This window comes from Quercus lobata, chromosome 10, assembly GCF_001633185.2.
Source record: "Quercus lobata isolate SW786 chromosome 10, ValleyOak3.0 Primary Assembly, whole genome shotgun sequence".
Taxonomy (NCBI): Eukaryota; Viridiplantae; Streptophyta; class Magnoliopsida; order Fagales; family Fagaceae; genus Quercus; species Quercus lobata.
Genome location: NC_044913.1, coordinates 50,139,629 through 50,156,399, shown reverse-complemented (window position 1 = coordinate 50,156,399; position 16,771 = coordinate 50,139,629). Strand labels below are relative to the sequence as shown.

At 34.0% G+C, this 16,771-nt stretch overlaps 2 protein-coding genes across 6 annotated transcripts; one reads left to right on the top strand and one right to left on the bottom strand.

Annotated features, from left to right (window-relative positions):
- Positions 1-3,082: 3,082 nt before the first annotated feature.
- On the top strand, positions 3,083-9,661 carry LOC115963498. 4 transcript variants are annotated; one of them, XM_031082501.1, is made up of 7 exons: positions 3,083-3,246; positions 4,067-4,176; positions 5,729-5,878; positions 5,984-6,222; positions 8,311-8,421; positions 8,950-8,994; positions 9,310-9,661. In XM_031082501.1, exons 1-7 carry the CDS (start codon positions 3,144-3,146, stop codon positions 9,467-9,469), a joined length of 918 nt encoding a protein of 305 aa, XP_030938361.1. In that variant the 5' UTR covers positions 3,083-3,143; the 3' UTR covers positions 9,470-9,661. The 4 variants fall into 4 exon arrangements, with proteins under 4 accessions (XP_030938361.1, XP_030938362.1, XP_030938364.1 ...); XM_031082502.1 differs by having other exon boundaries at positions 3,087-3,246; positions 5,732-5,878; XM_031082504.1 differs by lacking the exon at positions 5,729-5,878 and having other exon boundaries at positions 3,087-3,246.
- A 1,568-nt stretch (positions 9,662-11,229) lies between these two features.
- On the bottom strand, positions 11,230-16,395 carry LOC115963497 (fructokinase-2-like). Of its 2 annotated transcripts, none has more exons than XM_031082500.1 (5): positions 15,910-16,395; positions 13,276-13,608; positions 11,855-11,971; positions 11,426-11,615; positions 11,230-11,391 (listed from the first exon to the last, which is right to left on the bottom strand). In XM_031082500.1, exons 1-4 carry the CDS (start codon positions 16,321-16,323, stop codon positions 11,484-11,486), a joined length of 996 nt encoding a protein of 331 aa, XP_030938360.1. In that variant the 5' UTR covers positions 16,324-16,395; the 3' UTR covers positions 11,230-11,391; positions 11,426-11,483. The 2 variants fall into 2 exon arrangements, with proteins under 2 accessions (XP_030938360.1, XP_030938359.1); XM_031082499.1 differs by having other exon boundaries at positions 11,242-11,399; positions 11,434-11,615.
- Positions 16,396-16,771: the final 376 nt, after the last annotated feature.

Genomic DNA, 16,771 nt, shown 5'->3' with positions numbered 1-16,771 from the left:
TAGATAATATCTTGAAAATAAACTCCTGTCTTGGAGTTACAGGATTATAAAATAAAATATGTCTAAAGGGTTACAAGATTACAAAATAAAATCTATCTTTTAAAAATAAAAGATTACAAAGTTATGTCTATGTCTGTGAGGTCTAAGGTTGGGTTGAGGAGGAGAGGAGGGATACCCTCAGTTTAATAATTATTATGACTATATAGAAGCCTGGGATAGATTCCTTCTATTCCAAAATAATATCTACAGACATACTTGGTTTTTTCATTTTGATATGTATAGAAAGAAAGACATAATGATACCAAGATGGTCTTATAGCACGGGCAATATGGAATGCGAGGAATAGATTTTATTTTGAGCATTTCCAAACTCATCCAAAGGTGATTTTCAAGATGGTGAGTGGTTTGCTTGAAGAATACCAACGCCTTATGGTTACACATTGAGGAACCTATTGTTTTTATTTCACTCGAGTTTCTTGTAGTCCCATTCTACTTGAGCCCCTAACTTGGCTTTGGCCTTGTTTGTATATAGTTTTTCCAGATTAATGAAAGAATTTTTTTTTTCTTTGAACTCAAAAAAAGAAAAAGAAAAAAAAGAATAATTGGACTAAAAAAAATAAAGTAAAGAATAATTGAAGGATGTTTGCATTTTGATTTTATCAAAACAACATTTGCATTTTTTTTTAAATGATATTTGCATTCTTGAGCAAGCATGAAACTTGTTTATCTATATCAATCACTATATCATGTAATTTTCAAATTTATAAATACATATAATATGATTAAATCACTATATCACTCTAATTGTCTTTCTATTATGCTTATAAAACAAAACATGGAAAGTTACAAATTTTTGAAGGGAAAATTAATGAAATATCGAAGGAAATTATATAACAAAATACAATATAATAGAAATTAACACAACAATAATCCAATATAATGAGAAGTATTATATCAAATTATTTGAAGTGGTGGGAGTGGACTTAGCACTTGTATGATCTTACAAATAATCTGCAAGTGTCTAATTTTTATAAATTTAATTTTTATTTGTTTACTTAATAGTTTCACTCTTTCGACTATCGTATAACATATTTCTTTACAACAAGTTTTGCAATATTCACACATAACCATTACATAAACATAATGGGAATTGGTAACTAGTTGTAATCTTAATCCAATCAGCACAACTAATTGCCCAGATTTCCACTATGTTTGATTTGGACAATATGGAGGAAACAAACTATTTTTGTAGGCAACCCTATCATATTAGATCATGTATTTTTTTAATAGGCAAAAATGCAAAACTGACCCTCTAACTTTTAGCTTTTGTCATTTCAGTCCTCTCACTTTAAGTTTTGTCATTTCAGTCCTCTAAGTTTCAATTTTTGTCAATGTAGTATTCTGTTAGGTATCAGTTACTACTCCCGTTAAGTTTGGCCTTTTTTTTTTAATTTTTTTTATAATAATTTTCGTAATTAAAAGAAAATTAAAAAAATGTAAAAAAAAAAAAAAAAAAATGTAAGGGGAACAACGTTGTTCCCCTTCCCCTGAAATCAAAACCAAAAAACAAAAAAAGTCAATCTCGATCTCTCTCTCAAGATCAGTCTCTCTCTCACAAATCCACCATCATACATGCATTATGCTTTAAAGCAGACAACCACCAAACCTCAATATTTCAACAAACCAACCCATAACGCACAAACAAACCCCAAAGCAAACACCACACCAAAGAGAGCCGCAATCCCATCGATGGTCGCAATTTGGCACCGAACCACCAAGCCCATCGACCCATGCTCGCAGAAGGTAACCTAATACAGCTCCATTTGAGTTACCCACATCCTTTAGCTTGTGAAGATGATCCTAACCAACCCATCTTAAAAACAAAACCTAGACCTGACCAAAAACAAAAAACCAACTCAGTTTTTTTGCCTAACCCAGACCTAGCCCAAAACCATCTACAATCCACCTGGAAAAAGCCCCGCCAATGGTGGCCAATGTGAGAGGCTGGATTCGAGAAGCTTCAGAATCTATTTAGGGCTTTTTGGCTGAGGAGTGAGGATATTATTTTGCCATGGGTTTAATTAGAGCCGGGTTAAGTTTTATCAGGATTAAAGTTTACTCGGTTTTGGTCACGGGTATTTTTGGTATGCTACAGAGAGAGAGCAGAGAACGGGGAGGTTGAGGATGAAGACTGAAGGGTACCTTCCATGTTTTCTTTTTCTTTTTTCAACTTTTTTTTTCTTTGAATTACAAATTTTTTTTTAAAAAAAAAATGGCCAAACTTAACGGCAGTAGTAATTGAGACCTAACAGAATATTACATTGATAAAAATTGAAACTTAAAGGACTGAAATGACAAAACTGAAAGTTAGAGGACTGATATGACAAAAGCTAAAAATTAGAGGGTCAGTTTTACATTTTTACCTTTTTAATATGTTGTTCCGTCATATAAATGTATTCAGTGTTAAATTTCGGTTGGATCTATGGAATCTGGACGAATCAGATCCAAATCATCGTACAATTAGGGATGAATCAATTTTTTTTTTTTTTTTTTTTTTTTTTTTTAAGAAAAAGGATGACTTAATTGGTAGCTATGTGTACCGATACTATAAAATGCCAACTAAATGAATTATAAGAATATTCGTATTAGTTTGTGCAAAATAGTGCCTAACTAACCACAAAATCATCAATATCAGCTTAGGTAAAATTATGTAAAATCCATCCAAAACTATAGTAACTATGGAATTGTACATGAGCACTATTTATTTTGCATTTTATTTTTTATTTTTTCTTTACATATTTTGATGATAATCTAACCAAGACATCAATCAGTTTTTAGTATAGGCAAGGATTGAATCTCAAATCTCTTATACAACCATCAAAAACTTTACTAATTAAACTAACTAGAATCCACTTAAAATTAAAATTTAATTTACGTATTTATTTGGTAATTTAGAAACTAATTTCACTAATAAAAATGGCCACGGTAAATTAATCTCAGATTAACATACCAAAAAAACAAAAACAAAATTGCATCGTGATTTGAAGAAAACAAATAAAACAAAGTTTGATATTATTGCTCTCAAAAAAAAAAAAAAAAAAATTTATTGTTTATTGTGTTCTTAGCTGAGAGAGAGAGTAGAGAATGGAGGTAGCAGAATTGGATGAAGCACTCAAAGTGTTGGACTCTTCTCTTTCTCTCATCAAATGGCGCCTCAAATCTCAATCTAAGCGCCGACTTGAAATAGGTCCGTTTTCTATTCACTTCCCTCTTTGTGTTTTTCTTCAAATTCCTCTTTACTTTGATAATTTCTTTTTTGTTTTATTTCACCTAAGAGATTCATTTTTCTTAGTTATTATATTGTTTTGCTTTCTGGGTTTTTATTAATTTTGTGTCTTTTCCAAGTTTGAGGCTCCATTTCGGTTTTGGGTTTTGATATTATTTGTTTGAATAGTGAAATTCACAACTTATTTTGTTTCAGCTCGAAAAATATGGAACCCCATTTAACCTATATGGCATTTTAGTTGAGTGTTACTAAATTATGTTGTGGTGTGACTTTTCCTAATAGTTCAAGTTGTTGGAAAAGCTCTAGTCTTTGTTTGGTTATTGAACATGTTTGTAGTTTCTGCTATCATTTATTGGGAAATGAAATGGCAAATTAATGTGAAAATGTGTGGTTGGTTAAGAAATTTATCATTTTTCCAGGAAATGAAAATGCTAAAACTTTTTCACAACCAAACATGACTTATGATCCAATAATTTTAGTTTCTTTTCCTTTATGATGGATGTTATGTCCCATTAATGTGAATTGTTATTTGTGATCAAGTCAATATGGTGTGCAGCGAGTCTGTGATGCTATTACGTTTGATACACTGATAATTTTCATTTGTTTGAAGCTTATGAGTTATGACTCACTCTCTTGTATGCTTTTATTGCTGAAGCATGTAGAACTTGCTCCTTTCCTTACATTTATTTTTCTTGTTTGGTTTTTATTAGAGGGTAAATGCAATTTTGAGTGATTTCTTTTTGTGCTGTTTGAATTGTGATTTTGGAATATTTTCTTGCAGACATACTGGCATTATGTACAGGAATGAGGCCAGTTGTAATGATAGACTATGGCGGAAAGATGCCTGAACTGCAGGAACGACTCTGTGCACTTATTAAACTTATTCAAAAGGTTTTACTCAATACCTTTTGTTGGTAAATTCTGCCTTGGTGTTGCTAGTTACTGCCACTGCTTTGAATTTCATTGATTCATTTGTAATTCTTTCTCAATTAATCATCAATTGCAGAACTTACAATTTTTTGTTTGAATATTAGTTTAATTTTATGAGTTATATGTCATTATATCTCAAAGTTCTGTGTTGTAATCTGATGTCTTAGATCTAACATAAACTGGTTGTGTTTCCTTGCTTTGGACATCTTTTTATTTGTGCACTCTGAAATCAATTTTGTTGCTGTGCTGAATCAAGGACCAGCATATTGAACTTGTACTATTTTTATTTGAGTTGTTTGTATGGAGGTACACATATGGGGATGATTTGTCAACATGGAAAGAAGAAAATATGATTTAGAAAAATGTCACACATACAAGACTGGATCCTATCTCAAAGTAAACAATAGTGATCGGAGCCCCCTCAAATTTCTTAACTAGTCAGAACTTAAGGAAAATGGTCCTTCTCTACAGCCACTCACACAGAGGACTCCTGGTGATACCATTTTGCATACTTTCAAATCTTTTTTGTCACTGTTCAGAAGCAAGTGCTGACTGCTGAGTCATCCTTCAAACTTTTTTTTTTCCCCTTTTCTATGGATCTCTTGTTCTCAGCTTGCAGCGAAAACTCACTAATGAGAGCATATAGTATATTCAGGTAATTCTTCAGCGTGTTACACCTGTAACCTATGATATCTGATTGGTGTCATAAGGGATGCTACCTATAAAATCCTTGTTATTAGTTACAAAGATCTTTAAGATACCAGAGGACAAAATGGACCTTCTCAAGTTTTTCTTAGTTATTTTCCCTTGTCACAGGAGGAAGGGGAATGTGCTTCTTTGAGGAAAATGTGGCAATCAATAAGGGTTTGAGGGATATCCCTATGGTTCCTGCATCTCTTGTGTGGTGCCTGGGTACTGGGGTTTGAACTTAACCCCCCTCCGCCTATCCCAAAAAAAAAAAAAGAGAGGAGGCAGTCAATCAAAAACTTCATTCTGCCATTCAGCTTTGGTTCAAATGGCAAAAGTGAGATTGTGGGTTCAAAACCCATTGGGTGCGTATATAATTTACCAATAAGAAAAATTATTTTTCCCCTTCTTTTCGTGTTTGAGAGTGAGAGAGGAGGAACGCACATAGCAGGGACCAAAAGAAGGGGGGGTGGGGGGGGTGGAGGGATGGGGATTGGGGAGTCTGTGACACGGCCTCCACAAATTCATCAAACTAAACTCAATTTGGGTCTCCATATCGACTTCTGCTTGATCGGATTGGTAAGCAAAGTTGTTTTCTGGTTTTATATAATTTCACATGCCTCATTTAACTCTCCTTCTGCCCCATAAAATTTGTATCAGAATGGAGTCACAGTTTTGGTTGGAAAACTTTTTCTTTAATCATAACATAGTTCATATAGGTGGAATTTTGTTAGATGCAATGATCATGTTCTTCTTTCCTTTTATTTAGTAGGAGGATCTTGTTTGTTAATAATTAATATACTTTATTTTGAATATACATATGCAGCAGTCACCCATTTTTGAGCATCTGAAAGTAATGGTTATAGAAGATATGATATATCTAATTCATGTGAAAGGGCTTTCTGAGTATGTTAGGTCAAGCTTGAGCTTAGAAGCACCTCTGCTTTTTGTGGACCTTGAACATGACCCTCCCAAGGTTGGTTCCTGTTGTAGGGTACATGTTTCATAATCTCTACGTTCAATATCAGACATTCTCTCCTTTTCCTCTTTGGTGAAGGCCCTCTTCTCATCTTTGTTACAGATGATAACACAAGCAGAAAATAGCCCAGTAGGAATGCAGCTTATATCAGTTCAGAAGTTTTTCTCTACACTATTTCCTCAAGATGGAATAAAAGATGATCTCTTGTCATGTCACAGGACAGAATCTATGGGTGATGCCACATCTTCTACCCATGAGCTTGTCACTTCTCAGTCTTCTGAATTTATTGATCTTAGTAGCTGCATGCACGATACACTGGTCACTGTGCCAACTTTAAATGGGTAACTTTTTAAACTCACTTTCATAATACATGCATAAATCCTTCTTGTGATGAGGATGGGTGGAACTACATATTTCAAACTCAGCTTCATACGAATATTTTACAAATGTGTTAAAAATATTTTTACCCACATTGGTCAATCAATTAAATTTTTGGGCTTTGGCCCAAGTAAAAGTTAATTCCATCTCTCAATTTGAATAATATATTATGTATAAGTGGCATAATTTGATTCGCAGTGGAGAATCAGGAGATTCTTATTGCAAAGAAAAAAAATTATGTTAATTTGGAAATCTTTGTGGGCCATTGCCTGCCTTTGCATTTATGCACGTGCGATATACATGAATTGTGCAGTGGCCCCTAATCTAGTAATTTCCTGTTGAAAAGAATTGATTTTCCCAGCTTTTAGGAAGCAATTGGGTGGGTTTAGTTTCATTGACAGTAGGAATTGCTTGTGATGTTTGGGGAATTCTAAATGTCAAGTGAATCTTCGCCAAATTCTTATATAAATTGTACAGACTGTGTTTACCTAAACTTCCCAGACAGTTGAATTGCTGGCCCCTTTGTGGTAGCTAGGAAGCACAGACACGGATATGACATGGAGATACAACAATTTCTGAAAAATTAGGACATGACATGGCGGGGATACATATTAATTAATTAATTATTAAATATGCTTTTATTTATATATATATATATATATATTTTATATTTGTTAAGCATTAATTTTCATATATTGTTAATCATATATCAATTTAAGGGCAATAATGGATATAATACTAAAAAAAAAATATATATATATATATATATATATATCCAAAAACCAAAATACACCCCAGCTGTGTCCCATCATATTTCAAAAAACAAAAGGGCTGGGACATGCTCCCAGAGGAGTCCGCTTGTCTCAGAGGTGTTGGACATGGCAGCCGAAATGAGGTGCCCATGATTTCTAGTTGAATAGTTAATTTGGCTTGAAAGGTTGGTCTTAATATTGTTGGACTACCCCATACGTGCTGTTATTTTCAAGAATGCTTAAATCAGGCATGAGCCTCAAATACACCATTTAACATTGCTTTCTACTGATTGGCAGAAGTGTTTGCTTGAATCAAGTGGACATACCTTAAAACATGCTGCTAGTTCACAACATTATATTTTTTCAACTTATCTGTTGGGATGAATGCAAGTTTATATGGAGAGGAAGACCTTATGAGTCTAGAAATTTAGAAGTTTGGCTCTAACTATTAATCACTCTCTGAAACGTTTCTTTAATTTTCAAAAGGACATGAGAAATATGACAAACAAGCAAGAAGTTAAAGATCGATGGTTCAGGGAAACCTTCATCCCACTGTTTCTGCTTGTAATTTCACCGTTTAGGATCACTGGTGTAAGATTTTTTCCTCAGAATTATGTGCAAGTTGCTAAAAAAATGGATTTCTGTCCAGAATGCAAATCTGGATATCTTGTAGAGGTATAAGAAGTAAATGCATTAACCAGAGGCTGAATTATATTTTACTTCTTTTTATTTTTATTTATTTTTGGGGTGTGTGTGTTTTATGTAGCTAAAATTATTTAGTAAAAAAAAAAAAAATCTTTTTGTAATCAGTAGAAAATTAAAGGCAAACTAAGATATAAGAGATCAAGTCTTTTCAAGCAAAATTGCTCTTTTGTTTTTATTCTGAGTTAGTTTCTTGATCTAATATATTATATGCATATGTATTGCTAGTGCAACTTTGTACACTAAAAGTTTCTTTATCTAAAAGTTTTTGTGCTTTTTTAGGTTGAAATAGCTACATCATTAAATGTCTATGAAGTAATTATCCCTTTCAAATGTTGAGAAAGTGACTGAAATTACCAACACTCTAGGGAATGTTCCAAAGAATAGACTTATAATAAACTTATTAATTTTCAAAAAACACTTTGTAAGAGCAGTTAGCTAAATTCTTATATCCTCAAAAGATAAACTCATACGATTGTCTTTCTCCTTGTGGATTAATCATCATAATATATGCTACATGCTAGTATCATTTCATTGGCGTTTTGGTTAGTTCCATCTTATTATATAAAGTAACCCTGGTTAACTGATTTGCTTCAGATGGCTTCTTGGTTATCCAGTAGTGTACTTGTTCAGCACAGATCACATTGCCGATGCTATATATAATCTTTCCACCAAGTCTCTTCGTATCTACAAAATATTAGTCTGCAGGTTTGTTGTTCCCAATTCAAGTCTCATATTTATTACTAAAAAAAAAAAAAAAAAAAAACCAAGTCTAGTATTGTGTCCTGCTGCAACTTGATGGATGATTTCTACTGGTCACAATTAGATAGTTGATGGATTGCTTGGGGTACATATTCTTTTTTTCCTTCTTTCTTTCTCTCTAGTTAGTCTTGGTACTATTAACATTGCATGCTGCACGGTAAAACAGTTTTTTTTGCAACAATCTCAAAAAATTATCTTAAATTATTTTCAACGATTTCACTCTATAAGAGAGAAAGTCAAGGTAGTACTTGGAGTCTAAGTTGGAGAAAATAAATTCCTGGCACCCAAGTTTCTCCCCATGGGGAAAACTGGACAATGCATCATCACAAAACCAAAAAAAGTAGTCTTCCTGTCAAATGCATTATTACATCTACTGTATAATTTTTCTTTATTCCTACAAAACCAAAAAAGTACAGTTTAATTTAATTGAAGGAGACGTATGGTGTGTTGATGTTGAAGTTTAAATTTTTGCAGGAATGCTGCCCCCAGTAAAGGATCTCAGCTGGAAGAACTGCTGAGGTAAAAGTCCACTAGATTTTTGCTAATCATTTTAGTTGGTAGAAATCTGATCTAACTAGAATGGAAAATGTCTACGGCTGAAAGGCAAGTTATAGGTTTAGGGAGAGAGCGAGTAATGTTTAGTTAGTGCATGTATAGTGTAAATATGACTATGATGATAATGATTTGCAGTTCAAACTTTGGGGTTGGTTAATGTTAGGTAGATACATCAAGGTGATAGTTCTTATTGATGATTATGATAGTAGTAGCTACTATTATGATGCATTCATAAGCAACATGTTGATCCTTTGGCTTTTCTGTAATTTGTTGGAATAGTTTTTCGGTGCCTTATGATCTAAGCATGGGTGGGAGCAAGGAACAATGGGCAGAGGCATTTCTGGCTCATATGCAGGAAAAGTGGGAAAGATGTAGGCCAGCTTGGAGTTCTTTGCAGATGGAGGTTGGTGAATGCTATCCACAAGCCATTGTTTTGTAATAAAATACCCTACCCTACACTTCCCCCAACATCCCTAAAGTTCAAATAAAGAAGGGAATCCGATTTAGAATGTAATTTATTACTACTAAATGACCATGTAACAAATCAATCTTGTTTCAAGTATTGAATTTTTTGGTGGAGGGGCTAACATGATATTGAGAAATTTGAGTTTTATAGCATTTGAATTGTCAATTTTCTTTGAAGTGTACATCTTTATCCTTCTTTTTTTCACCATCATTTCATTTGTGAGAAAGGCTCCAAATTTCTAAGAAGACCTATTCATTTGATCCGAGACATTATGGAACAAGTTTCAATGTTAGACTATGTATGTACACACTTTTTCACCACTTATTGAAGTGGCTAATCAGTGGGTGACAAGTCTAATACCACTTTCACATGGACTTGCTGACAACTTTTATTATTCACTAATCACAACTTACCACCTTAATTCTAGATGATTATCGACCAAGTTTTCACGTAGCACCTTTCCCTTAAAATATATAATAAAAAAAGTGCATGCACCAGGCACGATGTTTGACATTGAAGTTGAGAAATCAGCTTCTATTTGAATTGTCACATTTTCCTTGAGAAGATTTTTATCCTCAGTCAAACAAATCCAGTCAGGTTCAGATTTTCATTGAGAAGATATTGTTTCTTCTTGTATCTAATAATAGTGTCCATCTCAAGAATTGCAAGTTGCAAAGCAATTTGCTGTCCTTCCAATGTCGTTGCTGCCAAGTTAGAATCAAACATCTCAAACCAGTGGAATCTGATTTAGAAAAAAAAAAGGAAGCAATGAATGGCACCTACAAAAGTCACTTTATCTATTTTACCTATTTACACCCAACAACAATGGAGTTATATTTTAAGCTATTTGATTAAAATAATACAAATAACTCATTAAAATTATAATAAAAAAATCCACCCAAAAAAAAAAAACACCAGCACGGCACGGCACAAACATCCACCACCACCACCAATCCATAGCAAGAAAGAAAAAATCACCAACCCAAATCCTTAATCTTTTTCCTCAACCTAGACCAAACAAAAATCACCAATCACAAACAAAAGCAAAAATCAAAACAATACACATTGGCGGAACAGATTGGCGATGGGGCTTGGGGAAATTGGTGATGGGGCTCGAGGTGGGTCGGCAAGCTGGGTTGGCGAAACAGATTAGCGATGGGGTTTGGGGAGATCGACGATGGAAATGGGGTGGGTTGGTGGAACAGATTGGCAATGAGGAACCTGGCCCGCGAGCTAGAGAGAAAAAAAAAATTGAGGAAGAAAGAAGAAAGAAGAGAAGCCGGAGAGAGAGAGAGAGAGAGAAAGAAAATAGGAAATGTTTGTTAAATGAGAGAAGAGAGAAAAGTGTAATAATTTTTTTTTTTTTTTTAAGCTATACCTTCACTGCTGTAGAGCCATTTTTGTATTTTGGTAAAGCTAAATAGCTATAACTTAACTGCAGTGAGCTCTTAGAGATTCCCTGCCCTTCTTGAATGTATATATCATCTGCCCCCAGATTTTACTCATCTCATGGGGCCACACACGGGTCTCCAGTCTCCTTATATCCCTGAGAATCCTTCACCCATTGTAATCAACTTTTTTTAACATCGAACCTAGAAATTCTTTTTTTTTTTAACAAGTTGCTTAGAAAGTCCATAGAAAATAAGCCATTTGCAATGACTGTCATGTCAACCACGCTGTTAATCCCATCTTTTGGATGAATAAACTAATAAAACAATGCAAAGACTAGCAAAAGAGAAAACTTTAAAAAAAGGTTTATTATTAATGCCTCGAAACACAAGCCTTCCCATCATTACAGGCAGGGAAAAAGGAGTAAAAATGAGCGGGTTCAAACTTAAAACCCTTTTTAGTTGAACTGAAAAATGCAAATCCTATGCAAAAATTACAAAAGCATTAAAAAAAAAAAAAAAAAAAAAAAAAAAAAAAAAAAAAAAAAAGTGCTCCAAAGAAAAAATGTGGTTGGAACAATGAAGCACAACCAAGTCTTTTAAGCTCCTCCTTTAATCAGGCTGAGGGCATCAGACTCGGTTGGAAGGGCAGGGATTGCTCCCTTTTTGGTAGTTGTAATGGCTCCACATGCATTTGCAAATTTGAGAACGGCCCTCAATCTTGGTTCATCCTGCAACCAAAGCATGGAAAACAGATATTGAGGGTGGGTTTGATTATAATAAACAGGTATAAAGAAGAACAAAATCTAATTTTAAAGATGATCCTTTAATTTATAATTTTAAGAAAGCATGCATAAACATCAAATATTTAATTCAAATCTAAGGAATGCAAATGTGTAACACCATAAAAAAAAAAATGGGGAGCTAAACACCATCTGAATGTACAATTACTGAACAAGCGAGTACTTACTTCTAGTATGGATTGGTCATCAACGATCTTGCAGAGTAAGGCACCAACAAATGAATCTCCAGCACCAGTTGTATCCACTGTGTTGACACGGAAAGCCTCTACCTCTCCATGGAAGTTCTATGTTCAAACAAGTAAAGATATCACCAAGTGTTAAAGACAAATTTAAGTTTCAGGTTCAGCAATTTAGTACAATTTCAATCTTCCAATAACAATTCATATTAACGCTCAGGTGAGTATCAAACTTGATTGCCGCCTATCTTATGTTCATTAAAATAACACATAAAACTTTGATTAAAATATTAAAAAAAAATTCTGCATAATGACCGCAGAAACCTTCATGCTTTGATTTAAATAGTGCAAAGCCCCATTATTAGAAATCAAGAATTCAGCTAGACCAAACCCCACAGATGGAAAATAAGAGTCAAACTCACAAGTTAGGGGTTGGCCTATGAATAAAATAGTTAGGTAACTTGCACCAAAAACAAAAAGTTAGGTGACAGTAACATTATTTTTCAAGAGCTTTAGATGACACTATCATAGACATCCCCACTTGCAGTACGACAAAGGGAAACAAAGCTGACAGAAAAGGATAAGAAAGAAAGCAATTTGCAGTGGCCAGCCCGAGGCCATGATTGACTGTCTATAATCTTCGCCAAAAAGAGAAAATAAGTTGAATTGATTAGAAGAAATTCAGGTAGTGGTTGAACCAATTCTAGAGTTTATCTAGTGTTTAATTTTTTTATAAACTGGTAAAGCTTATCTAGTCACCTTTTTTTAATTTATTCTAACTGCTAGTCTACAAAATACCACCCCCAAAAAAATACAACCCACTAATGTTATCATTACTATTTTTATAATGTTGTTGCTAAATGACATCTTATAAAAAAAGCAAAAATCAGATCAGCATTTGGAAATAACATGGGGAAGACAGAAACATGTAACATGATTACAAGAGTTCATACGCTGTAAAGGCTTGGTCAAAAACCAACCACCAGCACTAAAATCTAAGTCTAACAAAGACCTAAAAAATGAGGGGCCTGTGTACATTGTATTGTATTACTAGAGTTCTGATAATTCAAGTTAAACCAAATGGAAATTTATATGATGCACTTTGAACACAAACAATGATGTAGAGTGTGACCCACAAAAAAAAAAATTACAGTGTCTGAACCCCAAGTCAGTTAGAATTCACAAGCTTCACCTAAAGGCGGAGTTTCCCATGTCCCCACCAACACGCCAATTTGCGCGTGGAAGTTTCATGACTTCATCCATTAAGGTATCACCTACCCATTATTAGAGCTAACAAGCTAGAAAGTCCATTTAACTTTTTTTTTTTGGACACTAGCTAACAGTCAAAGTTCAATAGGAACAAAATAGATAAAGCAGTAAATTAAATGAAGTTAGCCCCAACACCGACATACCTTGGTATAGTATCTGCAGCCCAAGTCACCAAGAGTGACAAGGAGGAGCTTCAAGTTGGGGTGCCACAGTGACATTGCAGATTCGTCATCAATCTTATTACTCCCTGTGAGGAACTCAAGCTCCACATCACTAACTTTGATCAAATCAGCCTTATCCCAAATGCTCTTAATCTGCACACGGGCCTCCTCCGGCGATGGCCACAGTGGTAGCCGGAGGTTGGGGTCATAGGAAAGCAGGAGACCAGCATCTTTGGCCACCTCCATTGCCTTTAGGTGTGCTGTTCTGCATGGCTCCACAATCAAGCTTATGGATCCATAGTGAAAAACTTTGGCCTATATAGAATAATAAGAAATTTAATATTAATTGGACTTTTCTCAACCAAAAAAAGACTTGATCAACCATAATTATTTATAAAACGTCAGCCTATAGATACGTACAAATATAATTGGACTCAACAAAGTAAACCCTGATAACAAAAACTGCTTGTTCTACATATTTTATTGGAAAAATAAAAAATAAAATTGAAGGGCAGGTAGTGAGTCAATATCTGGTGCTTGTATCCCCTACCAATTGACAAATGTCGGAAGTTAACGGGTGCCTATTAACATCCATTTTAACAAAATTTTAATATTACTTTTATGAAAAATATTTTAAAAAATTATTATTAAAAAAATCAATTAACTTTTTTTTTCTATACAAAATTTTTAAAAATATTTTATAAAATAATACCCTTAGAACATTAATTAACTTTATTTCATAAATAAAAAAAATTATAATTCATTAAATATTTTATTATGCTCCCCAATTGTACACATAAAGAAAGCAAGGTAAAAGAATACTGACTTTTTAAATAAATAAAGTGCATATTAAGAAAACTGTAAAAAATGAAATTGCCAAAAAAAGCATGGAACGAAACGAAAGGATTAAAAGACAAGCAAAAATAGAGGACCGTATATTCCTCACGTTGTATTGTGAAAATTGCATAAGATATGTATCCACCACCAAACGACCCACCTACATGGGTCCCACAATATATTTATATCCTTATATAACAAAAAGTTCAGATCTTTGTAATGCGTGACAGACAAAAAATAATCTTGCTAATTAACTTAATTTCAGAAGAAAATAAAAAGACCCAAAAGTTTGATTTTTCAAAAAATTATAATCTTTCTCTTTTTGTCTGATTTTTCAAAAGTTTGTTTATTTTTTCCAAAAACGTATAATCTTACCTTTTGGACACATGTGATCATATTAATTTAGCATGCCGTAAGTTCACATGGAAAGTGGAAACTAAATATTTTATTTTATTTTATTTTCCAAAATTAGACCCAAGAGGCAATTCAATCTGGAACACAATCAAACACAATCACAGATCCAAAATAAATCCTCAAAAGTCAAAACAAAAATTGCGTGACCAATAAGAGAGACATGAACTTAGCCCAAAAATTAAAAGAAAGAAACCCAAATAATAAGAAAGAAAGCGCGTGTGATAACGTGAGAGTGGGCACTGCGCGTGGATTGTCAGTCAAAAGTCATGTTCTCACGAAGTTCACAAAAGCCACTAGAAGTCAAAGATGGATATACTATACACGACACGTCACAGTGTTTCCAGAGTCCAACTAATCCACTCTTCCTTACAGCGCGCGACTTCCACTACAACATTAAGCCATCTTGAAATATATATATATATATATATATATATTTTTTTTTTAATTAAAGCATTAAAAATATGCCAAAATTATTATATATTTTATTAATAAGTGTTCAAAATTTTCACATTATCCCCATAATAAAAAAAATTCATAAAAATTATTTTATTTTGTATTTAAAATCACCCATTATGTTATTTCTTATTTTTTCAACAAAACAAAACAAATGTTTGATAATCTAAAAAGGAAAAAAAAAAGGTACGACATACAATGTCACATCCATCTTACTACACTACACAACATCACATCTCCAAAAAAAATTTGTAACTTCATTGTTTGACTAGACTCATTTGAAAGAAAAAAATAAATAAATTTTGATTTTTTACTACTACTAACTCCTTTATTTACTATTCTTAAAAAAAAAAAAATCCTTTATTTACTATTACCTAGGTTTTTTTTTTTTTATACTAAAAGTAAAGAATATTTCACAATTGGCTAACAATAGTATGCATATATCTAACAAAATGTATTGGGTCCTTATATTTCATCACGAGTCAACAAATCCAAATTGTAAAATTGGGTATATTTATATATTTAATTTTTTAGAGAGTTGAACCAATAAAAATTGAGTAATTCAACGGTTTAGAAAATTGTTGTTGGGTCTGTGGAGATCCAAGCACGAGTAGGACCCACTTGAGTCGCCATTGATGACACGTTTTACAAGTGACAACACGTGAGAACGGAGCGAGAATCTAGAAACAGAGGAAGAAAAAAAGAGATCCCCGCCTAGATCTACTCGTGGGACCCACCGTAGCCAGTATTATATACTTTTGCTGACCTGGCAGATCCCAAATGTAGAATTTTCCAAAACCCACACCCCCTTGACCGCGCGTGATCTTCGCTCCCCCACTCCCAAAATTAGCGCACACAAAATAAAAAAAAAAAACACAGAGAGAAAGATAATAGTTAGAGAGAGAAGCTTACGGATCGAATGAGATCAAGATTGAGTTCGTCGGGAGTGAGGAGCATATCGGCGCTAGGATTTCTGTAAAACATGAACTCGCGCTCTCCGTCGGCGCGTAGAGTCACGAACGCGAGCGCCGTGCGCGCGCCCTTGTCGAAGTTGATCCCTTCGTCGACGACGCCGTTTTCCCTCAGAATTCCGGCCAGCATGTGGCCGAACTCGTCGTCGCCGAGTTTCCCGACGAACGCCGCTTTCCCGCCGAGCCTCGAGACGGCGATCGCCACGTTGGCCGGAGCGCCGCCGGGAGCCTTGAGAAATCCCGGAGCCTCTGCGAGCGACACGCCGGACACGGTCGGGACGAAGTCGATGAGCATCTCGCCGAACGAGACGATCAAGCCGGTTCCGGTCTTTTCAATAACGCCATTGGGAGCCATCGCTGAGAGACTTTTTTTTAGAGAGAGAAAGTGAAGGAAAAATATCTTTTAGAGAGAGAGAGAATGAGAGAGGAAAATTAAAGAGACGGAGGGTCGTATTTATAGAAGGAGAAAAGAGCTTGTGTATTAAATTAATTAATAAAATTAAATAATAAAATCTTAATTAATTTTTTTATAGATTTTATTTATTTATTTTACTATTTTCTGACGTGGCTATTGTATTGGGTAATGTGAAAACCGTGGGCTTGATGTAGGGCCCACTGCCAACTCATTGGCTATTTTACTTTATCAAAAAAGAAAAAAAATTAAATTAAATGAAGATAAATTATGGGGAAAATGAGTTATGGAATCAGTGAAATTTTATCTACAAAAGTATATTTCAAATTGGAAAAGAAAACTTTATCCTTATCCATAATAATTTCACTGAACTTATCTACAATGTATAAGA